The sequence below is a fragment of the Pseudochaenichthys georgianus genome, chromosome 3 (genome assembly GCF_902827115.2).
Source record: "Pseudochaenichthys georgianus chromosome 3, fPseGeo1.2, whole genome shotgun sequence".
NCBI lineage: Eukaryota > Metazoa > Chordata > Actinopteri > Perciformes > Channichthyidae > Pseudochaenichthys > Pseudochaenichthys georgianus.
This window is the reverse complement of record NC_047505.1, coordinates 16791405-16817200: the sequence shown is the minus strand read 5'-3', so window position 1 is coordinate 16817200 and position 25796 is coordinate 16791405. Positions and strand designations below refer to the sequence as shown.

The following is a 25796-nucleotide window of genomic DNA, read 5'->3' as shown; positions in this document are numbered from 1 at the left end:
ACACACACACACACACACACACACACACACACACACACACACACACACACACACACACACACACACACACACACACACACACACACACACACACACACACACACACACACACACACACACACACACACACACACACACACACACACACACACACACACACACACACACACACACACACACACACACACACACACACACTGAATAAGTGCTGTCAGAGGTTTTTGTGTGTTTCTTGATGGGGCGTAGGCAGGCTGATGATGTTGTACCTTTGTTCCTCAGGTACATGGATGAACTGATGCGTCAGAAGGCAGCAGCCAGAGAAGAGGGCTGCGACTATCTCACCTGGAACGATATCCAAGCCTGCATCGACCAAGTCAACCTCACTGTGCATGAGGAGCATGAACGTAAGACACACATTGGAATCCATTCACGCCCAAATATGTCAAATGTCTTCATGTTTACGGTTTTAAAATGGTTACCACAAAAGATAACTAGGAAGGCAATCAGAAAGCACTGACCTCTGCCAAGGCCATATCTTGCAATGTTAACGGAATTGAAAATAAGTTAGTGGGTCTCCCCCATGATTCTAATTCGCTCCCAAACTAGACGGCTTCTGAATGGCTCATGCTTCACTCTTACAACAAGTTTTATGAAAATAAGGCCAGTAGTTTTCCCATAATCCTCCTGACAGACAAACCCTTCCAAAAACACACCCTCCTTGTCGTCGCTAATAGCTTGTATGCTAACAAGTAACCTGCCCGAGGTTAAATGGTAAACATTTGAACTGTAACACTTTATAAATAGTATCCCATCCGTAGGAGGTATAAAATACATTGGAAAAAGTATTAATGCAGAGGATTACAGTTACGATTTATTTAGTGAGCTCCATGAGAAAATGTCTACACTTTTGGAAAGTTCCCTCTCGTCCATATCTTCCAATTCATCTTGTATTGTGGTCCTGGACCCACAGAGTCTTAATTGATCTGTTTCCTCTGCAGGTATTGCCGCCATCGGGCTGATCAACGAGGCCCTGGATGAGGGGGATCCCACCAAGACCCTGTCCATGCTGCAGAACCCCTCAGCCAAGCTCACAGATGTGGACCCGTCTGTGGCGCAGCACTACCACGACAAACTGCTGGAGGCCCGCAGAGAGAAGGCTCACGTAAGACACAAACATCGACACGTTTTTCATGTAGAGATGGAGAAACTGATAAAAATAAATATGAAGTATGGATGATTATTATGTTTACTCTGGTTAGCGTGTCTGAGCCCGGGTTAGGGTTAGCCCTTTTGCTATTTGCTTTTTTTTTTTCATGCATATCTAATTCAGGTGAGCATTATGCAAATATTATATGCAAACCGTGCCTGGCTACAGTTACGTGGAGACTTTCAAAAGTGTTTTACTGCAGCTAATACCGTTGATAACTGTAAGGAAACAATACAGTATAACAGGGCATATGAAACATGTGAGGAGCCAAAAATATGGAGCGATATTCAATATTTGGTTTAGTTGATGCAGTGACTTGCACACTCCCAGAAAGTTATCAGGGCAATGTTTTCATACTACTAAATTACAATCAGGATTTCTGTTATGAAATAGTCATGTATACCCTTAATTTATTGAAACCTGTGTCGTTGACAAATAGTTGTTAATAAGGTTCTATTTCGGTTTACAGTGAATCAATTCACTAACTATCGTTGTGGCATGTCAGGATTAACCCCCTGGTGTCAATAAATAAATAAATAAATAAGCAAACGGCCTGGTTTTAAATATTACTACTTTGATTAGCGTTTGTATGTTCAATGCGTCTAATTTTCCTTTACAAAAATGCACTATTTTTTTTCAACCGAGTTGACATACTCAATACAAATAATTCAGACCAGGGAATAAGATGTAACAGTGTCACTAGAATGGCCCCTGGATTTGGGCTCTTGCATCCGAAATTCTTACCCTAGCTTCTGTTTTTTTTTTAAAAACCTTTTTGGATCATTTTTTAATTTAATTTAAGCATTTGCTATATTTTTATATAAGCCTTCATATTGAAATTGGACAAAATAACATACCTTTTGATATCCTGATGCTTAACTTTTAGCTTTTTAAAACATTTTAAGAAGCATCTAGCCTCTATACAGCCAAAGGGCTCAGGGCAGGGTGCATCACATCACCTTAAAGCCTTTAATAGTTAAACACACAAAACATTCCATTATGGGTTAAATCAATTGACCTTAAATGCCCACACACTGTCTGCAGCAGAAGCATTATTGTGATGTCACAGATGAATGGGGTTGTAGACTCATGCTTGGAGCAGATGTCTCCATGTGACTCAGGCCTCTGGGCTCCACATGACACCACCAGATGCGAGACGCCTGATGTCATGGTGTCATCATCTCTTCCCCCGCTCACTTCCTGTCTGTCTGCTCTTCAGCTCTCTGAGGTTTCACCTATCTTTTCTGTTTTCATTACCCCTCCCTATTTCCCATGTGCATGTGGAAGTCCAGACATGATATTGAAAAGTCATTCCTGAAGGCGGATCATCCGCTGCCTCATTTGCTTGTTATCTTTACTCGAGTGAGGCAAGCTGATGGTCGTGGTTTCTGTACGTGCAGAACATTTGCATAGGATTTCACAGGAAGGCGGCCATGTTAAGTTTGTCTGCCTGTCGTAGGAGAAGCAAAGCCAACGCAGATGTAGGTGAGGTTAGACAGCAGGAGGTGGATTCAGTTTCACCACAGAGCACAAAGGTGCAGAAGAGGTGAAAAGCCCTAATAAGCATAAAGTGGATTAACGTTCATGCTTTCATCAAAGACCTTTTTTTATCTGGATAAGCTGATATTTTGGTTAGAGCAGATTGTCTATTATATTATAATCTGATGACAAAAAAGATTACAATATCAAGTGTTTTTAAAACTAGACCTAAACATTTGAGATAGTCTTAATTATCATGACTTTTAAATACATTTAAAACAAAAAACAGAATGAGGTTGACCTTTGACACGGGACTAGAACAAACACAATTGAATAAATAATATATATGATTAACCAAGCACAAGTTTTCACTTGGTTTCTTTAAATAAAAATGTATTTAAAAGGAACAACCTTCTGTGAATCCATTTTAGTAGAGTCTGTTTTTATCCTGTGTAAATATAGTTACAAAAATATCTCTTATCAAGTATGGGCTCCAAAATACTTGGCCGCTACCCACACTATTTGAAATGTCAACAACCATCAGTTATATCCAAACCCTGGATTACATCATGTGGGAACTCGGCACACTTTCATAACGGGACCCAGAACAAAAAACACAAGTAAAAAAACAAGGGAGTAAAAAAAGACTATTTTCCTGCTGATTTCAGAGGCATAGGAAATAACAAGCAGTGTTTTGCTTCCATAAAAGGGCAGAACGCTGACCAGTGTACTACATGCACCACGAACACACACACGCAAACACACCTCCCTCTGGTTGTTGATTAGCGCATGTTTCTGTTTGAGGCCATTAGTTAAAGACAGAGAGGAAGTAGTTAGGGCAGTGTGAGCTTCCTGTTGGGTTTCAAAGCGCTGCAGGAGAAGAGATGTTCCCCAGCTGAAAGAGGGGGGGGGGGGATCACAGAGGAGGGATGGGGTTAACCGAGGAGAAGACCCACATGGTGGAGATACAGTCCGGCTGCAGGAGGGGGTGTTTCCAGGTGATACGAGGGCAGGGGAGTTCAGAGAAAAAGCAAGCCACAACGGTCTTTCCGCCTGTGCTTTCATTTGTGGCTGGCTTTTTTGTGTCGCCTCATTAACTGTGCAGTATTAGAAGAGTTAGTCAGAGATAGTGAGGCAGGGGCCGGCGCTGACTGTGGGCTGAGGGCTGTGCCTGGATAAACAGCAGGAAGTCCGGCACTGACTAACAAGCGCAATGTAGTCCACTACAGTTCGCTTCTTTAGAAGGTTATCGCTGTGCAACTGCTACTAACACAAAGGGGACTGTGTGGGTTTCAGTGTAGCCATGCTTTGATCTGTATGTGTGTTTTCATGCTTCAGGCGTTTGGCCCATAGACATATGAATGAGTTCATGGTTTCCTTTCTTTTTATTTATTTTTTCAAAATAGTTTTTGGCCCTTTTAGAAGATTAGTCATACATTATATCATTGTGCCAGTGCTCATTTCCATTTATACTGTGTACAAGAATTTTTCATTGATAATGGCGTGATGTTCTATATATGAAACGGATGATATTGAATATATAGGACGGAGCAGTATATACAATGAGAAAAGTAAATGCATGCAATCGACATTTCTGCCTCTGGTCTCCTTTAGTGGCAGTGTGACAGATGAGGTAAATAATTAAATTGAAAGAAAATGTACATTTAGGACATGAACAAAAAATCTAAAATAAAGAGAAAATATGAGCAAATTTAAATAAATACGTAATAAAAAAGACCTAAATTAATATTGACAATACATCTTTATATACCTTATATAAAAGACATACATACACAAACATTTGAAAACTAAAAAGAGAAAAATGTAATCAATGTTCCTAAGGTAGTTTTGAAACCTTGCTCATGATTTCTATGGAATTGAGAAAGAAATTGCAGAAGAAAAGTAAAAAAAGCTGAATTGTCAACCACGCAGCCTCTTCAGCTTTCACTTCCTCTATTTCCATGATGAGCTTGTAACGTGTGAACCACACAAAGTCAGGCCCAAGTCCTCCTCCAACCCACCATCCACCCGGCACCACACCCTGTCTCCTGCCAGCTGAGGGCAGCTCCTCATCACCGCACACACACACATGCCACTTATGTTGCCGAGTGCAAACAGTAATCAACAGGTAGGGCTCTGTTTACTAAAACGGCATGAGTCCTGGTGTTTAATGCTGCTGCAGATGTTTGCTCCCCCTCCCCTTACACCAGAAACCTGTATCAGTCATACACGCCCACCTCTTTCACACACACATATATACATGCACACACCTCCTCTCATCTACCCTGGAGCACAGCATAAAGGGGCGGGACACATGGAGGGGGGGGGGCGCTGAAACAAAATGAGTTGCCTGTTTTACCCTGGGGTAGACGGCTTCCACATGATATACAGAGACAGAGTGCGCCATCTGGTGGTAGTTAGGTAGAACTGCAGTCCATAATAATATAGTGTTACATTCAGTATAAAGGCCTTGGTGTTGTCTAAGCAAACGGAATCAAGTGACATAACTTTACAAAAACATCTATGAGTGACGTGTATTACTTTATAGGTCTGTTTGTGGTGTTTTTTTTATTACTGGCCAAATTTAAAAGGTGTTACAGCTTTCCGCGTATTTCCAGCAGCTTAAATGTGACAGCGATGAGGTGTCAGTCCCTCATAATCAACAAGCAACAGCTTTTCTATCACAAATGTAGAAATCTATACAGAGCGAGGGATGTCGACACCCACTCAGGAAACGGAGCAGAATATAATGCAACCCTAAGAGATGTTGCAATTTGAACACTGTGATTAAATATCCGGCACATTTAGGACCTACTACAGAGGGGGTTTTGAGTATTAAAAAAAGTCTGATATGCTGTTTTTAATAATATATTATAACTAAAACAAACAATACAACTTTGGTGTTAGGCTCCTGCTTTGGAAGAGAACACAAAAGCTCTCTGAAACAACCATGATTAACTCCAGGAAAGTGTGTGTGTGTGTGTGTGTGTGTGTGTGTGTGTGTGTGTGTGTGTGTGTGTGTGTGTGTGTGTGTGTGTGTGTGTGTGTGTGTGTGTGTGTGTGTGTGTGTGTGTGTGTGTGTGTGTGTGTGTGTGTGTGTGTGTGTGTGTGTGTGTGTGTGTGTGTGTGTGTGTGTGTGTGTGTGTGTGTGTGTGTGTGTGTGTGTGTGTGTGTGTGTGTGTGTGTGTGTGTGTGTGTGTGTGTGTGTGTGTGTGTGTGTGTGTGTGTGTGTGTGTGTGTGTGTGTGTGTGTGTGTGTGTGTGTGTGTGTGTGTGTGTGTGTGTGTGTGTGTGTGAAAATAAACAAACATATTGTTCTGTTTCCTTCCAGGAGACCCAAGACCCTTCTGCTGTGCTGTGGCTGGATGAGATCCAGGATGCTGTTCTGAAGGCAAACCAGGACACCCAGGAGGCCTTACAGTGTAAGAGCACACTCTGTTTTCATCAACCGTACACTATTTCAGTTATAAGTCTGCAGAATGAGAAGAAGAGCAGCAAAGACTGATGTGTTTTGCGTTTGTCCCGCAGTCTCTCAGGCCATCCAGGCTGTGAATGAGGCGGTGGACAGCGGCGAGCCGGCTCAGACGCTGGCGGCGCTGCGCAGCCCCGGGGCCGGACTGTACGGGGTCACCTCTGAGTGTGGGCAGACCTACCAGGACGACCTGTCCAAGATCAAAGAGGAGAAGAAGGCAGAAGGTGAGGAGAATATTCAGTGGTAAAAGTTTGGGATGCCAGAAACTGACCATGATCAAAATCGAAAATCGGACAGCCCTGGCGAATAATAATCGATTATTCGACCCCCCCCATACCCCCCCCCCCCCCCCCCCCCGGCTGCTGAGGATCACAACGTTCTCACTCTGTGGTCACGAAGTACTCCACTACCCCCCCCCGGCGGGAGAAAAAAAAAGACACAGTCAAATGGAATTCCGTTGTGTTCTTTTACTGGAACATATAAATAAAAGGACTCTTCAGGTAGAACAGTACAAAGCAATAACAACAAAGTGTGTAGCAGCTGCTGGCTTCCTCCAAGTTTACAGTAAAACAAACTGGTGGTGTGACCAATGGCCATTTACAATTATTAATACTATTACTATAATTAGCATTAGTCTATATTTTGGTTGAAACTAAGCCAGGAAAAAAAAAAAACATAATCAATAATACAAAAATATATAAATAAAATCGAATTTTAAAAATAATTTTCGATTATGGAGACTGTAACGAATATTCGAATAATCGCTGGCATCCCTAGTAAAAGTATTGATGTGACAGTTGCTGTGCTGATCATCGACAACTTTGCTACATTTTGGAGGAATGATTAATCTTTTAAGCGGTTTCCAGTGTTTTAAAGGATGCAGAGATTGGCCAGATAGGGTTTTAAAATGTACAATAAAACGGCCATACGTTTAAGTGGTAGTAGCTCCCTATACTGTGACATGAAAGACATGCAACTTTTATTAGATTACTTACTTCATAATGCTGCAAATAATTGTTCTACCTGGATGTGTATGAATTTGAATTTATTTCATCAACGTCTGATGGCCTCTTTATATAGTTACTCTTCTACTGTTGTATTTTGACTTTGTATCTGACTTGTACAAAATGTGCATTGCCTGTTTCTATAATTCAAGGCGAACATCACCTCATAAATAAATTCAGATGTTTTCTTTCCATGACTTAGTTGAACATGAGCGACTCACACTCAGTTTGTCTCAAACTTGTGATGTCATCAAGTATATTGTCTGGAGATTTTTTTCTGCTTCTTTCTGTGTGTTGTGAAACAGAAAAAGTTTCCCTCTGTCTTAGACCATAGGAATAAAGTGTATTCATTTTGAAAACAGTTTTAGTTTCCCTTATAATCATTATTATTAAAATCAAGAAATCCTTCTCTAAACTGGAAATGGATGGAAGATGCTTCTTGCTAACGTCTGGCTCCATCTTGTCCCCTTGTGTTCTGTAATGCTGTCTGTCCAGGTGATAATGGCAGTGAGTGGATGAAGCACTGGGTGAAGGGAGGACACAACTACTACTATAATCTGCAGAGCAAGGAGGGCACCTGGGTGGAGCCGGAGGGCTTCCTGCAGAACAACACCCAGCTCAACAAGGAGGACATCCAGGTAGGTCACGGCCGCTGAGATTGCGGCACAACAGCGCAGCTTTTTAGCACCACGTTAAACTCATTGTTTCCCCCTGTCAGTCGGTGGTTTCCGGGGTAACCACTGCCTATAATCGCGAGCAGCTGTGGCTGGCCAACGAGACTCTGATCGCCAAGCTGCAAGCTCGTTGCCGTGGCTACATGGTGAGGAATGGCCAAAAGGAGAGGATGAACTTCCTGAAATCCCAAGAACCAGCTGTTAACTGCATACAGGTACACATATCATCCTGAGTAATGCTAACTCCTGTCTGCCATCAGGACTTATTATTCAACTGATCTTCATTTTATTTATTTATTTTACCGCCAGGCTCACTGGAAAGGCCACAAACAGAGGAAGAAGTTCAAAGACCGTAAGCAGCATCTGAAAGACCACACTGATGAGGCTGTCAAGGTGAAACTATAACACAATGTCAGGATGTACTGAATGTGACTGTTTCACTTTCAAAGCTTCTCTTGAGTTTTTCAAAATGGAGATTTGAATGTCTATTGTTATATTTAACTGACGTCATCAGCCTAGAAAAAGATACAATATTGTCAAGTCAAATCAAATCAAGTTTTATTTATATAGCACATTCATAAACGATTTTTGGTGGAGCCAAAGTGCTGTACATATAATAAAAATAGCCTACAGTAGAGACACTTTACAGCAAATACAACAGCACAGATTGTTCAGAATATCAGTATGAGAAAAACGACACCCTCTGGCCTTAGACCCTCACATCGTACAAGGAAACACTTCCAGAGAAAACCCACAGTTTAAGGGGAACATGGGAGAAACCTCAGGGAGAGCAACAGAGGACGGATCCCTCTCCCAGGACGGACAGACGTGCAATAGATGCCGTGTGTAAATCGAAGAGATAATACATTTGACAGCATATAGACCGAATGTTAGGAAATGCATGTGTCTGTAATAAGAAGATGAATCCACGAGGATGTCGGCTACAATCCTGTGGAAGCCATCAGGGAAGCAGCATGACGAGACCCAAGGCAGACCGCAGAGACAGGTTCAGCCACGACCCGAAGTCCACGACTTAATCCAGAACTCAGGATGGAGGATCCAAGACACAGGACTACAACAAGAGGATCAGCCTCGACTCCGGATCCCGGCGTAGATATAGATACAAAACAAGAAAAAAGATTTGGCTGGGTTAATCGGAACAAGAGAATACACAGACACAGACAGAGAGGGGAAAGGTCATTGGATAAAAGTTATTCTTGATAACCCTCTAGAAAGATCTCATGAACTTCCCCACTCAATCTATCAAGACCCGAGCAGTTCTATTAGATATAGGATAAGAAACAGAGAGAGGGAGCACAACAACCTATCTCTTCGTCAGATGCACTCCCCCGCTTATCTAAGCGACTCTGTACCCCGTTACCCTCTACAAGGCCATAGACCAGCAGAGGGAAAATGGGGGGTGGGTAAGGGTAAGGGTTTTTAAGAATAAACCTATTAATAATAAGAATGTTGTTATATAAATGTGATTTATGAAGCTGTTGGATTGCTGCCGGACTTCCTCGTGCATGCTTCCCTGTGTTTGCCACAAACTGGATAGCAGCATGTTTTTAAACATTCAAATCTATTTCTAGAATTTTAAAATGTTTTTCATTGAACTTTTTTCAATAATTTTCTGACATTTGGACTCCACAAAGCTCTGGAATAATGGCAAACTATTGGCACACAAGTTATAAACAATCCAATGCAGCCACCACTGAATATATTCTACAAATGGCACGGTGCTAATAATAGAAGTGTACTGTGCTGTAGAAATGCCTGCAAAAAATATATATATTTGAAAAAAATCTATGATTTAAGTATTTGGATGTAAACAATATGAATGAAGATTCAAAGCTTCGAACATTTCTGTCAAGTCCTAGCAATTGATGTAATCTGAATATTATCATTGCTCGTATAAATACAGTTAAGACTAAAGGATTTGTTTTGTCTCCTTCAGATCCAATCCATGGTTCGGATGCACCAAGCTCGTAAGAAATACAAGGATAGGCTGAAGTACTTCCAAGATCACGTAAGTATTCATAGCCTGAAACCATGTTTTATAAAGAGATCACAGATCACTGAGTTTTGCACAACAACAAAGAACCAAGACAAATGGTCTGTTAGGGTTTTTAGTAAAATCGCAGTGTTCTCTAATAAAAGCTGTAAATCACTGTGCATATATTTCCCCTGACATCTGTAGACATTTAGTCTGTGTCCTGTGGGGCTAGAGGGAGGCTCATTTAACACTCTGCCATGAGCGAAGCCATTTCCACTTGAGCCCAAAGTGCATTCCTGTCCTTAATGAAGACAATTGATCAACCAAGTGATTGCTGTTTCCTACTGCAGATCAATCAGGTGGTGAAGATTCAGGCTTTCATTAGAGCCAACAAGGCCAGAGACGACTATAAGACGCTGAGTGAGTAGCTTCCCAACAGACCTTTTATAGTGCTATAGTGGATTGTTCTCTAGTGTCTGCGGTGGCTTGACTCTAAATCTCCTTCCTCACGCAGTCAGCGCCGAGGATCCTCCGATGGCGGTGGTGAGGAAGTTCGTCCACCTGCTGGACCACAGCGACCAGGACTTCCAGGAGGAGCTGGAGCTGATGCATCTCCGCGAGGAGGTGGTCACCAACATCCGCTCCAACCAGCAGCTGGAGAACGACCTGAACCTGATGGACATCAAGATCGGCCTGCTGGTGAAGAACAAGATCACGCTGCAGGAGGTGGTGTCCCACAGCAAGAAGCTGACCAGGAAGAACAAGGGCCAGCTGTCCAACATGATGATGATGAACAAGCAGAGGGGGGGGCTGAAGGCCCTCAGCAAGGAGAAGAGGGTCAAACTGGAGGCCTACCAGTTCCTCTTTTATCTGTTACAGGTACGTTACGATACATTAAAGCATGGAAGCATGTCACAGGAGAGGCACAAGATACAAATATGAACCTGAAAATGAGCAGAATAGGGCCCCTTTAATAAGAGCAGTCTCGGAAATTAGCTTCAGCCAAATGCTGGTAAAATACGCAAGTAGCTGTTGAATTAGCTTCTTTCAACAGCCCAACAAACAATATTAATCTTCCAAGAGACGGTACACTTTTTATTCAAGAGTTAATTTCCAACCTTTGTAACAGTTCAATGTTATGTTTTATTTATGATGTTCCTGTAAAGTGCATAAAATACAACAAAATAAAAAATATTATCCAACAAAAGGAATGTGGAGCCCCTGCTGTAACACTCAGGATCCCCTTTTAAAGACCCCTGTCCTTAACAATCAGGTCTCTCACTGTTCCTTAAAATGGTCTGAATGTTTTATTGTCAGCCTTTAAAGAAAGAAATTCCCAAAATGGGAAAAGGTATTTTTGTTTGCCAACCACGATAAAAAAGTCATCAACGCAGCCATGTATTCTCTGGGCTATAAGGGTCTCTATTCACACATTGAACATGACTCAGACTCAGTACTAGGAAGCTGGCTGTGAAAAGCCTGTTTAATATCCTGTCAGAACGATAAGGACTTTTGTGTTCTCACATACAGCTCCTCCGGGTCATTTCTAAATATTTGTAAGGTTTCATTGCACATGTGAAAGGAGCCTTTGTCTTCTGAACAACAGACTCACAGCAGCTTTTTATCCTGGTCTTAAACTCTCTTATGATAATCCTTCCTTTTAGACCAACCCCACGTATCTCGCCAAGCTGATCTTCCAGATGCCACAGAATAAGTCCACTAAGTTCATGGACTCTGTCATCTTCACCCTGTATAACTACGCCTCCAACCAGAGGGAGGAGTACCTGCTGACCAAGCTCTTCAAAACGGCCCTGCAGGAGGAGATCAAGTGAGAAGCAGACACTGAAACAGTCAACAGTCATTCATACCCACAGGATCGCGAGGCCTGGTTGATGAATACACCAGGTGTAATCATGTTTTGTTCTCGCAGGTCAAAGGTGGACGAGATGAAGGAGATCATCACAGGAAACCCGACCGTCATCAAGATGGTGGTGAGCTTCCACAGAGGGGCGCGCGGTCAGAACGCTCTGCGGCAGATCCTGGCCCCCGTCGTCAAGGAGATCATGGATGACAAAACGCTAAACATAAAGACCGACCCCGTGGACATCTACAAGAGCTGGGTGAACCAGATGGAGACGCAGACTGGAGAGGCCAGGTGAGCCGGAGGGGTTCATGTTTTTTCATAATGTAGAAAACATACTGAATATCGATGCAATAACTGTCTATATGGATTGGTCCTATTATGCGTCTTGGAGGGTTCCCTTTCCTTTCCTGTGTTATATAGGTGTTGTGCATGTAAATGGTCTAGAAAAGGTTACAATCCTAAAGTTCCCTCCAGAAGGAGTTCTCTGTCACACTGCCAAGTTTACTTCTGTTACATAATGACATCACTGTGTAACAGTTGCGCTTCTATTGGCTAGCCCTCAAACACATTGTACGTGATACGCTAAGGGGCGGGACATATCTAAGCGGTTAAACATCACTGGTTTCAGTCAGAGGGTGAAAAGAGGTGCTGCAGCACAGTATGAGAAAAATATAGAGCTTTTTGAACATTAAAGCACGGAGACATGTCCCAGTAGAAGCACACAATACAATTATGAACCTGGAAATTAGCATAATAGGGACCCTTTCAATACCTCAACATTGTGTATCAGTAAGTCTGTAAATGTAGTTACAGTCCTCCACTGCCTGTGCAACAACTCGTGGTCCAGTATATGTAGAGCTTTATTCTAAAACATAATATACATTTAAGGGAATGTACAAATATGAACCTGAGAATTTGAATAAAGGGCCCCTTTAATATTCTCATGAAGCACCATCTTGTTCCAAAGCATTGTTTTTTTTTTTCTAAGCAAGATATTTCATCAGTTTTTTCAGCTAGAGTTGGCAAAAAGTGATTGCATGGTCGCAACATTACATTAACGAAGATATTATTATTATCAAATGTTTAATTAAAGAAAATGCAATAACCTCTTATTTTGGAAAAATGGGTCCGCTCTCAAATGTGCTCCTGTTAAAATGATCTTGGATAAGAAACATTAGTGAATGTCACAATCTTATGCTAAAGAGCGTTGAGCTCAATGTTGCTAAAAATATGTTAAATATTTGATACTGGCAATTATTTTGCTTGTTTTTTTCAATGCTGTTTTTGTGCATGTCTACAGTACTACACAGTAAAGCACATACGTCTTCAGTAGGTTATTATGAACACTAGATTCTATATGTCTTCATCTCTTCCTGTCCTGTCCTCAACAGTAAGCTGCCTTACGACGTGACTCCAGAGCAGGCCATGGCCCACGAGGAGGTGAGGATAAGACTGGAGGCGTCCATCAAGAACATGAAGACGATCACAGACAAATTCCTGTTGGCCATAATCGTCTCGGTGGATAAAATTCCGTACGTTCCTCCCTGCGTCCTCAGCATCCTCATCAGCTTTCTCAAAGTAGTAATCATTATTTTTTTCTCCCTGCCTGTCTCACACTTTATTTTGTTTGTCAGATACGGGATGCGTTTCGTCTCCAAGGTGCTGAAAGACACCCTTCATGAGAAATTCCCTGACGCCACTGAGGACGAGCTGCTCAAGGTTCGCTTCTTTATTCTGAGTGTTTATACTTGTCATAGGGTTAGGGGTAAGGATCAGTTCACTCAAATCACACAATATATATATTTATGTTCCCAGTCCACTCAGACACAACTAGCCCACAGATAGTTTAAAACATACTGGGATAGAAAGACGTGTGTTGAAATCTTCCCTTCTCTGGCCTCTTTGTTGAAAGTGTTTCCCCATCTTCTGCCTGGCTCCCTCTTCACTGTTTCTTAAACATGCCTCTCCTGTTTCCCCTTTCTTGCTCTTGCTCTGCTTTACCCGCCTGTTGGACCAGCTGCAGCCCGTCTGTCGGGGCGGGGGTGTCTGCTGACATTAAGGCGAGCCCTGACACTCTTCTTCCTCCACAAGCTGTGTCCTGACATGGTCAAGAGCCTTTCCTCCTTTTTTTCTGTAGAACCTGCTAACCTCTTAAACTCAACTCATCCAATTCAAGATTAACCTGAATAGTAATTCAATAGAAAGATGCCAACAAAGATGTCATTTGCAGCTCCTGTTTTGAATGACAACAAGTGCACTCCCTGAATGGCCAAAGTTGAAATGTTTAGAAAATCATCCTAATTCAATGATTTATTTAATCCAGTGATACTGCTTTTGGTCTGTGACAGAGCTTGTTGTTGTAATACTCGTTTTGGCCACACTAGGCTGAACTGCACCATGTTTTAAATGAGATAAAAAGCATTTGTGTTGTTTCCAGATATGACAACAACACAAACTAATATAATTATTCTAACAAACAAATATTTGTTTTGACAGAGTAAAACATATAAATAACCTAAAGTATAATCTTGCCAAAAGTAGTTATTTTCACAAGGCAAACATGTTGTTGTTTCACAGATGAAAATAATGTAGGGAACTTTCAAAAATGATACAGGCAAAACATTTTTACGACCTACAGATAAAACCATTTTGACTGAGAAAATGCTCTCGCCAAAATGTTTATTTTTGAACTTGCCTCTCAGGGCTTCCATACAAAACGGCACCTTCTTAATATAACTGAACTAACATTGCTTGAGCTTTTATTTGATCCGTTAGGTAATATTTCCAATCACAAGAGCCTTTTTATGCTTGTTCAACTATTTTTTCCTCCTAAAATTGTTCTCATTAAGCACAAAAAAGAAGTCAAATACATCTCATAGTTATAATTTAAACTAACTGACTCATTCTATTTGCGGCTTTCCAGATTGTGGGGAACCTCTTGTATTACCGCTACATGAACCCAGCCATCGTGGCCCCCGATGCCTTCGACATCATCGAGGTGTCGGCGGGGGGCCAGCTGACCACTGAGCAGCGGAGAAACCTGGGCTCCGTTGCCAAGATGCTGCAGCACGCCGCCTCCAACAAGATGTTCCTGGGAGACAACGCCCACCTCAACCCCATCAACGAATATCTCAGCAACTCCTACCAGAAGTTCAGGTCTGTTGTTGGCTGTTGTAGAGATACCATTCAAGAAATCCTATTCCTTCCTTTTTACCTCGCCTCTTTTGTTTCTTGGACCATCTGACTTTATCCTTCCTTTCATCGCAGGCGTTTCTTCCTGGCAGCTTGTGATGTTCCCTCGCTGGAGGATAAGTTTAATGTGGATCAGTACTCTGACTTGGTGACCGTCACCAAACCTGTCATCTACATCTCCATTGGAGAGATCATCAACACTCACACTGTGAGTTTGGACCTCCTTCCACCTCATGTTATCCCAACTGCTTATATGTATTCTCATCAATTGGTGCCTGGATTCTTCATTGTCAGATGTTTTTGAACGGTTTGGTCTCCTTAAGTTTGGCTAACACACTGCCTGTTCTTCTCTCCTGTTAGCTGCTGCTGGACCATCAGGACGCCATCGCTCCAGAGCATAATGACCCCATCCACGAGCTGCTGGAGGACCTGGGGGAGGTTCCCACCGTGGAGTCCCTCATCGGTGAGAATATATTGGATCTTTATTGTCATAAGGCTAAGAACAATGCAAATTGCAGTGTGCAACATTAAAGTACACTTGAGTAAAAAAACTAGACAGTAGTGAAGCAAATATCGTTACAAGCTCACTAAAGAACGATAAAGATGATTTGGTTTTTTACTTCTAAAAAATGTGTATTAGGGAAAATTGGATACTTTTTGAGAAACATGTACTTAAATGCTCTGATAGAAAATTGAGGTACAGAAAGAATACATTCGTAACTGAGAGATGTTTGTTATCCCATTAACCTTTAACAATATACATGTTATGTCATATAATGCCCTGTGAATGTCTAACTTGCCTTAAATCAACATCTCTCTCCATCTGATCCACTCTCAGGGGAGAATCCTCTTCCTCCCAACGACCCCAACAAAGAGCTGATGGGGAAGACGGAGGTGTCTCTCACCCTCACTAACAAGTTTGACCTCCCTGGTGAGGCCAATGCAGAGATGGACGCCCGGACTCTCCTGCTCAAGTAAGATACTGTCCATTCATGGCTATCGGAGTAGATTTGTATTTGGTTGTTTCAGAAAATCTAATAGTTTCTTAAATGTTTCTTTTCAGCACCAAGAGGCTCATCGTGGATGTGATCCGGTTCCAGCCTGGGGACACTCTCACTGAGATCCTGGACCTGTCAGCAAGCACAGAGCAGGTCAGACAAACCATTCAGGGCAATAGAAGCGACAACTGATCATATTTACCTGAAAATGTGAAGAAATTGCCATAATTAATGTCAACCTTCTAGACCCTCGCCTGTAGCTTTTTCACAGGTGTACAAACTGCTTTTTATTATGGCACAAAACAGGAAAAGGTTATTCTATTTCCTATTTTTCTCACAGAATGTGTACAAACTGAAAATACCTCAATGGCAAAATCCTCTTTGTAACACATGCAGCTGTGTTTATGGGCCAATGGCATTATTAGATATCATTATAGCTAATGATACTACCGTACTTTTCGGACTATAAGCCGCGACTTTTTTCCCCATTTTTTTTTTTGTACAGCTAATGGCCACTAGGGAACCTCCTAAATCTATGGATTTTACAGGTAAAATTAACCACCTTTAACTCTATGGGCTCTATGACCGGTCCGCGCCCGCCACCTTTAAGCGGCGGGCTCCAGCAGGAAAAGCTGGAGGCTGGAAAAGAGTGAGACAGGTAGCGCGCCAAAGTAAAAGTGGAACCGAGAGACAGAACGAGAGCAAGACAGACGGACAATTTAGCTGCTGCGGCTTATATGCAGGTCTTTATAGTCCGAAAAGTACGGTACTAAAATACCAGATAGGTGTATTGTTGCTAACATTTGTTTTCTTCACAATCTATTTGTTTAACTATGAGAACACCAATTCCTCATAGATAATGTTTATTTTATTTATGCATTGGGGAAGTACACATGGCAAGCAGTTTTAGCAGACATCCAAAATGTGACACTGAGGAAAGAATATTGTTTAAATGACGGTTACAAATATGAAGCAAATCATAAATATTGAGACAACTCAACCCCAATAAGCTTGAAAACTGAGTGTAATATAATACAATTCATATGATGCTGCCTGGAAATGTAACTGTCATTACAGTTTATTTCCAAATTAATTTCTTGTGATTCCAATTTAGTTTGGTTTTAGAACACACATCCATTTATTAAGGAGGATCAAGTGAGTGCATATTAACAGAACTCAAGTCAGTGGAGTTTTTAAAGTTTTGTTTATTGGATTAAAGCCTATAAAGTGAAGGAAGCGTGAAAATAACTCGTATTGCCAGGAGCAGGGCAGGCAGCAGCTGCAGAGACGGACATCTGTTAGCTGCTGTAGCGAATCAGACAAATCATAGACACTACTTGCCATAATTAATGTCATGTTAAGTAAATAAGGTGTAAGCTGCAAACAGTGTTGAAATAGTTGCCTGCACTTTAAAGATAGTGCTTTTTCAATGGGAACATGGTTTAACATGGACGAACTAGCTATAATTCCTCCTGTTTCCCTGGATGACAGGAAGCAGAGTACCAGCGCGCCATGCAGAGGAGGGCCATCAGAGACGCCAAGACCCCCGAGAAGATGAAGCAGGTGAAGCCGGTGGTGGACGACAGCCTGACGCTGCAGGGCAAGAAGGACAAGATCAAGAGCAACCTGCAGAGGCTCGCCGAGCTGGGGAAGGTGCACCCCGAAAACCGCTACCAGGACCTCATCAACGATGTAGCCAAGGTAAGAACACATCGAATCATCCCCTGGATTTAGACAATTAAACTCTTCAGTGTTTAACATATATGTGATGTGTGTGTGTGTGTGTGTGTTACAGGACATCAGGAATCAGAGGCGGTATCGCCAGCGCAGGAAAGCCGAGCTGGTGAGACTTCAGCAGACCAACACCGCCCTCAATTCAAAGACCAACTTCTTCAATGTCCAGATCGATTCCTACAATCAGTATATCAAGACCTGCATGGACAACCTGGCCAGCAAGGGCAAGTGAGTGACCTTTTTTAGCTTTAAATTAAATGTAATGCAGTGGAGAACTTTCTTTAACATATTTTATTATTTATTGGCTTCTTGTTTACATATACCGTAGAAATATGGGTCATATAGGATTTCTGTTGACAGGCCAAACAACCCACATGTGTGCATGATTGAACTGCAGACAGAAGCAGTAACGGTTACCATCTTTATTTTACACAAACAGACAGGGATTATATTTCCAGCTGGGGTTGGGCTGGTGTTTACATCCAAGGTGGAGGTCCTACTTTCCATTGGATTGAAGTGGAAAATAAGCTCGGTGCCAAACATGCGGGTCTTCACATATTAACACTGTCCTGCGTTATGAGATTAAGTCAACATTTTTAAGGCACAAAGGAGACTGTTCTCCACACATTCAGAAGTGGCGTATTTTACTGATGTATGTTATGTCATAAAACATAACATTAACATCTCTTAAGGATAACCACAAACTTTATTTGAGGCATCTTCCCAAAACCAAAGATTAAGTTGAAACGAGCAAACCGGAGGTGCTTTAATGCTAATGTCCGCGTTTTAGGACTGATTCCTGCACCACTCTATATCAGGCAAAATATGCAAATACATTGTTTGAAATTGCAACAATGATATTACTTGGGACAAAGCAGACATTGTGGTGTACACAGTTCTGCCGTTATGCAGAACGTTATTTTTCAGTAAACGGCTTGGTGCTTATTGTGATGGAAACTTCTGAAACAATGGAGACGAACTCAGAGAGACACAGAGAGAGCTCGAACTTTGATGGCAAACACTGATGGTTTATTATGGAGCTACGGTCGGAGAATTGACAAGACATGTGCTGTGCCACGAGGTGACACAGCGGTTGGTTGCAAAAGCAATTCTGAAGAACTCTTCTGTAGTTTGAGGATTTAACCAGTTCGGAGTGTAATGATTAACATTCCTCATCAGCGAGACTAAACAAATATGGACCCTGAATCTAACTAGAGCTCTCGTCCATAGAAAAGAATGTGCGCCAGGGAACCTACGTCCCTGAACAATAAACTACCTCATGGCGGCTGTGCTCTGTCATAGACTGGCCTCAACAATGATCCCAAGCTGCCCCTCCTTAAGAGAGATAGCAGCAATTGCCATGATTGGAAAAGAGACAATGAAAAGAGAAAACGATGAACTGTGTCAAAGGTTGAATACCTAAGCAAATTATTCCCTAACACAGTGGTTGTTGATTTACAAAAAAAAATGGAACAAATGGAACCGAGCACAAATGAACCGATATTGGTTAATAATGTAGTTTGTATTTCAAAGGGCAGTATTGTACTCTAATTCTTAAAAAAAGTCCCTTAAGGCTTTTCGTAATGCGTTTGTCACGCAATTTAATATTGAGATGGCTATATAAAAACAATTTTTTGTGCAGCCCTACACTGTACATGTAGATATCTGAACTCTATCAGACTTATTCCCTCATATGTAATGAACGAAATATAGCATTCTGTGATCCTCTTTTTATCTTTTTCAAAGCATATTTTGCTTCGTGCCGAATTGTGCCAAAAATCTGAACTGGGTCATGGGTAACAGGCTGTGGGTCGCAGTGTTAATCCTCGGACTCCCGCTGGTTTTGATTTTGGACTTCTAATCCAGTGCCGTTTTAGTGCTAGAGTGCAGAGTGCAACTCAACTCAGCTGCTGCCTGCTTAGTTAGGAAACCTGTGGGAACTGAAGAGCAGGATCTCAAACAGAGTAGATCATCCTTCCTTTTTTTTTTATGAGGCATCAGTTAGTCAGAAGTGGAATTATTCTGTGTCAGCAAAACACATACACATGAAACAGCTGACGGTGTATTTATCAGAGAGCCACAGTGTATACTCTGCAAAGTAAACACCAGATGAAGGCCAGAATACATGGTTGGTTGATTTTTCATTAGTGTCATTCTGGAAAACCCCATTTCCAAACACCAAGTGCTGAGAGATGGTATCAAGCTGTACACTTGTCTTTCTCTGTCTTCTTCTCAGGGCGAAACCAGGCAACAACAAGGCCAAGAAGAGTAAACAGGTCTCACAGAAATACACCGCCTCCCGCCTCCACGAGAAGGGCGTGCTGATCGCCATCGAGGATCTGCAGCCCAACCAGTGAGTTCTGCCAGGCGTGAAAATGAACACGTCACGGTCAAAAATGTGTGATTTCCAGCAAGATCAATAGTTCATACTTGCCATTTTGGACAGTATTTTTGAGGCAATTACTATTGGTTTAAAAAGTGCCTATGGAAAATAAAATCAGTTGTTGATCAGTATGCTACTTAAAGTCCTTTTTTATGTTAAATATCAAAACATGAATTTCATATTAAACTGCTGTCATAGACCTTCATGGACCTTAGTTAAATTATTGACAATTTAAACATCAGATGGCCGTTGTTGCTCAGTTTCTTATTGCGTGGTTTATCTTTCCTCAACATTAATGATATGTTGTCCTTCCTGTTTACTCTTTACAGGTTCAAAAATGCTATTTTTGAGATTTCTCCGGCAGAGACTGTCGGCGTTTTCGAGGTTAAGGCCAAGTTCATGGGCGTGCACTTGGAGACGTTACAGTTGGAATATCAGGTATTGTTTCGCTTTCATATCTCCATATCTTCCCACCAGGGAAGTAGATGGACTAACTGAATTAATTGAATGTCTTGGATTCATTGATGTAAGCTCATTATAAACTCCTTGGTGACTGTTAAACTACCTATCCAGCTTTTTTTTTTCAGATTTACACTTTAGATTTAGCTTAATTAAGACTTGAATGGAGAATACCACTTTTAATACGTAGAAGAATCCCTTGAGCTCGATTCTGCCTTGAGTGAGTTTTATTGTCAATAATTAAATGTACCTACAGTAATTCTAGGACTTCTTTTTAAAGGGGCCCTATGATGCTCATGTTCAGGTTCATATTTCAGGGTTCGTACGGTCATTGAAAACCTGGAAAAGTCATGGAAATTCAAAATGCAAATTCCAGGCCCTGGAAAAGTTATGGAAAACGATGTTTTCCCAAAGTTTTGGAAAAGTCATGGAATTGTAACTAAAGTTGCGTCAAATATAATTTACATTTTATCTAATCGCCAAAATAATCTGCGGTCTCGAGCTGTTATGTGCCATCATGACGCGCATGGTGTTATTTTTTAATATATGAAGCGCGAGCTGTGTGCTAGAGTCTTTCTTCCTGTCGGTTGAACTCTGCTGATCCGGTATTAGGGTCAGCTACATCAGCTACGGTGCGTTCGTTAACTGTGCGGAGTCACTGTGGCACAGACTGCACCGCTGGTGAACAGCTGTTAGAACGGGCCGTTCAGGTGTTCAGAGCGGCAGAGCGTGATGTGAACTGAAATGTTTTTCTGTCACAATATCATTAAGGAATCGTTGAGCTAGCTAGCTAGCATACATTGTCACTATCTGCTAACGTTAGCTTTAGCCTTCGTTTTCTAATAGTTTTTTTCATAGGCTATAAACGGAGGTGGTATAAGTATAGATATTGTGCTAGAGTAAAAGTAGAAGTACTCAGATGTTGTTCTTAAAAGTAGAAGTACTCAGGTATTTTACTTGAGTAAAAGTAGAAGTACTCAGGTATTTTACTTGAGTAAAAGTAGAAGTACTCAGGTCTTTTACTTGAGTAAAAGTAGAAGTACTCAGATCTTGTACTTGAGTAAAAGTAGAAGTACTCAGATCGTGTACTTGAGTTAAAGTAGAAGTACTCATAAGTAATAGTATAAGTACTCAGATATTGTACTCGAGTAGAAGTACTCAGATCTTGTACTTTAGTAGAAGTGGAAGTACTCGGATCTTGTACTTAATAAAAGTATAGTACTCGGATCTTGTACTTGAGTAAAAGTAGAAGTACTCAGATCTTGTACTTGAGTAAAAGTAGAAGTACTCAGATCTTGTACTTGAGTAAAAGTAGAAGTACTCAGGTCTTGTACTTGAGTAAAAGTAGTAGAAGTACTCAGGTCTTGTACTTGAGTAAAAGTAGAAGTACTCAGATATTGTACTTGAGTAAAAGTAGTAGAAGTACTCAGGTCTTGTACTTGAGTAAAAGTAGAAGTACTCAGGTCTTGTACTTGAGTAAAAGTAGAAGTACTCAGATCTTGTACTTGAGTAAAAGTAGAAGTACTCTGATCTTGTAGTAAAAGTAGAAGTACTCAGATCTTGTACTTGAGTAAAAGTAGAAGTACCAGAGTGTAGGAATACTCTGTTACAGTAAAAGTCCTGCATTCAAAATGTTACTCAAGTAAAAGTACAAAAGTATTATCATCAAAATATAGTGAAAGTAGTCGTTGTGCAGATTGGTCCATTTCAGAATAATATATATGATATGTTTTATAATGATTGATCATGAAAGTGTTCTCAAAGCTGGTAAAGGTGCAGCTAGTTTGAATGACTTTTTATACTGCAGGGTAGCTGGTGGATTTACTCCAGGTGGAACTAAAGTCTGATTTAACACTTGATTGTATTTCACATCATTCATCCACATCTGTAGAGTAACTAAAGGTATTAAATACATGTAGTGGAGGAAAAGTACACCATGTACCTCTGAACTGTAGTGGAGTAGAAGTACACCATGTACCTCTGAACTGTAGTGGAGTAGAAGTACACCATGTTCCTCTGAACTGTAGAGGAGTAGAAGTACACCATGTACCTCTGAACTGTAGAGGAGTAGAAGTACACCATGTACCTCTGAACTGTAGAGGAGTAGAAGTACAAAGTAGCAAAACATTGAAATACTTAAATAAAGTACAAGTATGTCAAAATTGTACCCACGTTGCCACGTATAGTACTTGTTGAGTTTATGAACTTAGTTACTTTACACCAGTGGCTATAAAGATAGAAAGACTAAGCCTTGCACAGAGGCATGACAATACATTTTCAAAATGCTCAACAGTGCTGCCAGAATTATAAACTGACTGCTACACAATTAAAATAAATGCTTTTATATATTTCTATTAGATGTGACTCTTTGGCGTTTCTGTTATTATTGACACTGCTGCTTTCAGGGGGTCAGGGGTCGGGTCCTTGCCACCTTTTTCATACCTGATGACTTTGCCTCCCTGACTACAGTTGCTTTAGCGTGTAGAAGCTAGTAAGCCTACTATTTGATTTGTTTTAGATAGGCACTACATGTTTCATATGCAGACCTTATTTTCCTGTTCCATGTTCAAATAAAACATTTTCAGTGGGAATTTTTTTTTGGTCATGGAAAATGAGGTAAAGGTCATTGAGAAGTCATGGCAAAGTCATTGAAAATCATTGGTGAAAAAGTGTATGAACCCTGATATTTGTATGTAGTGTCTCTACTGTGACATGTCTCCATGCTTCAATGTTCAAAAAGCTCTTTATTTTTCTCATACTGCCTGTGCTGCAGCACTTCTTTTCACCCTTTCACACATTTGGCATATTTATTGTGGCTAATTTGTTCTTTCCCCGTCTGTTTTTCAGGATCTCCTCCAGCTGCAGTATGAAGGTGTGGCGGTGATGAAGCTCTTCGACAGAGCCACCATCAATGTCAACCTGCTCATTTTCCTGCTCAACAAGAAATTTTACGGGAAATAGAAAGAGGATAAAAGGGCTACGGACACTGATTCAAACCACAAGGCCCGCTTTGAGGGTTGCAGAAAGCCCTGACCTGAACCACCCTGCTTCCTACACATTCCCGTCTGCACTTCTCTAATGTGCCTTATGCAAATGTATGTGCATTGTTTTGTATTATGTGGATCACCATATGTGCTTTATTCTTAATAGAATAGCCAGTAGGCCACAGAAGCTTGCTGGAGTCTTTTTTCTCACTGTCTTTTTGTGTGTAACTGCGTATAGGTCAGAGGTTTAAGATTTGTATGTTTTGCTTTAAATATTATGAAAATCTCGTGCATGGGCCTTGATTAATTATAAAATGTACGTTTCATGTAAAGATATAACGTTTTGTGTCTTTATTAGCTGATAGTTTATCCGCTCACCTGAATGTTAAATGCTTTCAGAAAATCTCCTCCACCAAAACTACACAAAAGTGCTAGTGTACTTTTCAGCAGGGCCGCGGTCAGGCTGGATTCAAAACCTTCTCTGGGCCACTTCATGTCTTAAAACTGGACAGAAAAAGTGAGCAGTTGTCGAGGGAAAAAACAAGATTAGAGATGATTACTTCTCGTTTTATTTAAGTGTTTTTCACATGCTTTGATTGGAAAATGATTAAACTCTCTTGAGATTTGACCCACCTGAACGCATACTTAACACACCAAGGTTTCAGAAGATCGTTAAAATCTTAAATTCAATCAAATGAAAGACTCTTTGTTTTTATAAATGTCTTCAATCAATTTTTCAAACTGAGAATTTTAAGAATTTTCTGATGGTGCATTGTAAAATCACAAAATATTTGGTATTATATTTTTACTTCATTGTTATGTAATTTACTAAATTTCTCTTGCATTAAATCCAAAGGACATGATATTAATAATAATAAAAACAATAAACTATTAATAATAACATATATTAAGTACATTTTTCCCTAAATAGCAATCTGATAAGTTATAAAAAAAAGACATTGCCAAAAATGTAGCATCTTGCTCATATTGAGTTCAATTCTGTTTTTATTAAATGAAATTAAGAAACAACTATAAATTAAAATCGGTATGTTGATAACACTCATTTTATACAATTCTAAATATCAAACCCGTTATACTTATTCTTAAACTGCTTTCATAGAGAGCAGTTTTAGTTACATTATTGACAATTTAAGAAACTGTTGGCTGTTAGCGATTGGTTTCTCATTGTGTGGTTAATCTTTACATTTTCTCAAAATGTGTTTCATGAGCAGGACAAATTCACCTCACACCCCTTAGTGTTTCCTGGCACTTACCTTGCTTTGGAGTCTTTATTTATTTTTTGTTGAGTCAGGCTGTTGGTTTGTTTTTTGGACCTGACTCAGCAGCTGCCATGACAACAGCCCTGCTGCTCACAACTGACCTGCAGCACATGTCTTTCTTAAGCTCCAACATGCATGAGCAGGAAGTGACCGGGCGCTTTCAACACGCAAAGCTGTGCAGATGATCATTAGATTTCTCAGATGACTTACTGGAAATATTACTTTTTTTTTTCTCTCCGTTTATCTTGTACAACTGAAACATAGGTCATTATGACAAGTCAGTTTAGTAAGCACAGCATGTGAAAACATTTGTAAAACAAAGGGGTGGGATCTAAAAGTGTTAGATGGACATTTACCACCCATTTTTAATAACGTCTTTTTGAAAATAATTTGACAAAGTTGCCCTTATTTATATTTATTTTGTCAGTCCATATTATGCTAGTTGCAAAACCCTAAAACAGATCATGTAATTAAGCTTGAGGATGTGCAGTATTACAGTCCTGTGGGTCCAGTACATGTCACTGGACTCCATTTATTTCTCAGTTTATTGTATCAGAGTTTGACCTATTTTAAAAGGCCTTGAATGAGATCCTGTTAAACAAAGTGATGATTTTCTGCCTCATGTAAAGATGCCATGACCAGAGGTTGACACTGTTATTGGAAAAAGAGGAGCTTTATTCTCTCTACATCTCTTCAAGTGCTGAACAAGACTGTGTTAATGGACTTAATTCAGTCGATTAAATGTATATTATGTTTTAGAATAAAGCTCTACATATACCATGTGTCTCCTCCATCTGCAGTTGTTGCTCAGGCAGTGGTGGACTGTAACTAAATTGACTGACTGAGGCACCATTTTGAGGTATTTAATGGTCCCTATTATGCTAATTTCCAGGTTCATAATTGTATTTTGTGCCTCTACTGTGACATGTTTCCATGCTGTAATGTTCAAAAAGCTCTCTATTTTTCTTATGCTGCAGCACCTCTTTTCACCCTCTGTCTGAATCCAGAGCCCAGTCTACTCTGATTGGTTAGCTGGCCGGCTCTGTTGTTGATTGGTCAACCACTTAGAGA

At 40.7% G+C, this 25796-nt stretch overlaps 1 protein-coding gene across 1 annotated transcript in view; it reads left to right on the top strand.

Moving 5' to 3' along the window:
• iqgap1 (IQ motif containing GTPase activating protein 1) overlaps window positions 1-24073 on the top strand; it is a 58654-nt gene extending 34581 nt beyond the window's left edge. The window contains exons 14-37 of the mRNA XM_034105644.2: window positions 280-404; window positions 999-1162; window positions 6017-6107; window positions 6214-6381; window positions 7657-7799; window positions 7880-8050; window positions 8145-8228; window positions 9793-9864; window positions 10182-10251; window positions 10346-10710; window positions 11496-11659; window positions 11762-11986; window positions 13087-13227; window positions 13330-13414; window positions 14619-14851; window positions 14963-15095; window positions 15248-15350; window positions 15726-15861; window positions 15951-16038; window positions 17377-17586; window positions 17681-17847; window positions 19856-19972; window positions 20332-20440; window positions 23309-24073. Coding sequence (XP_033961535.1) covers window positions 280-404; window positions 999-1162; window positions 6017-6107; window positions 6214-6381; window positions 7657-7799; window positions 7880-8050; window positions 8145-8228; window positions 9793-9864; window positions 10182-10251; window positions 10346-10710; window positions 11496-11659; window positions 11762-11986; window positions 13087-13227; window positions 13330-13414; window positions 14619-14851; window positions 14963-15095; window positions 15248-15350; window positions 15726-15861; window positions 15951-16038; window positions 17377-17586; window positions 17681-17847; window positions 19856-19972; window positions 20332-20440; window positions 23309-23422 — 3478 coding nt within the window. The 3' untranslated portion in view covers window positions 23423-24073. The remainder of the gene's footprint in view (window positions 1-279; window positions 405-998; window positions 1163-6016; window positions 6108-6213; window positions 6382-7656; window positions 7800-7879; window positions 8051-8144; window positions 8229-9792; window positions 9865-10181; window positions 10252-10345; window positions 10711-11495; window positions 11660-11761; window positions 11987-13086; window positions 13228-13329; window positions 13415-14618; window positions 14852-14962; window positions 15096-15247; window positions 15351-15725; window positions 15862-15950; window positions 16039-17376; window positions 17587-17680; window positions 17848-19855; window positions 19973-20331; window positions 20441-23308) is intronic.
• The last annotated feature ends 1723 nt before the right edge of the window (window positions 24074-25796 follow it).